We start from the raw sequence: 425 nt of genomic DNA on the forward strand, positions 1-425 counted from the left end.
GATGCCGATGACCCAGGTGGCCACCACGGCCATCAGGGCGTGCTTGGAGCTGAAGCGGAAGTTGCCGAAGGGTTTGCAGATGACGATGTAGCGCTCGAAAGCCAGGAAGGCCAAGGACCACCCCGTCACCAGCCCTGGGTGGGGTGGGGGGTGGCATCACCGAGACCTCAACCCACGTCCCACCAACCCCCATGGCCCCACCAGGCCACCGTGGGCACCCAGCCCCACCACAAACCACCGTGGTCAACCCTACGTACAGCCCCACCGGACCACCGTGGGCACCCCAACTCCTACGGCCCCACCAGACCCCAGCGGTCACCTCCAGCCTCACCAGACCATGGTGGTCACCCCAACTCCTACAGCCTCACCAAACCACGGTGGTCACCCCTACGTACAGCTCCACCAGGTCATCGGGGTCACCCTCA

At 65.4% G+C, this 425-nt stretch overlaps 1 protein-coding gene across 1 annotated transcript in view; it reads right to left on the reverse strand.

Moving 5' to 3' along the window:
- Window positions 1–3: 3 nt before the first annotated feature.
- LOC104157877 (ultraviolet-sensitive opsin-like) overlaps window positions 4–425 on the reverse strand; it is a gene marked incomplete at both ends in the record, with an annotated part of 1,447 nt that continues 1,025 nt past the window's right edge. Inside the window, one exon of the mRNA XM_009695388.1 lies at window positions 4–134. Coding sequence (XP_009693690.1) covers window positions 4–134 — 131 coding nt within the window. The remainder of the gene's footprint in view (window positions 135–425) is intronic.

This window comes from Cariama cristata, unplaced genomic scaffold, assembly GCF_000690535.1.
Source record: "Cariama cristata isolate BGI_N322 unplaced genomic scaffold, ASM69053v1 scaffold38702, whole genome shotgun sequence".
Classification (NCBI taxonomy): Eukaryota; Metazoa; Chordata; class Aves; order Cariamiformes; family Cariamidae; genus Cariama; species Cariama cristata.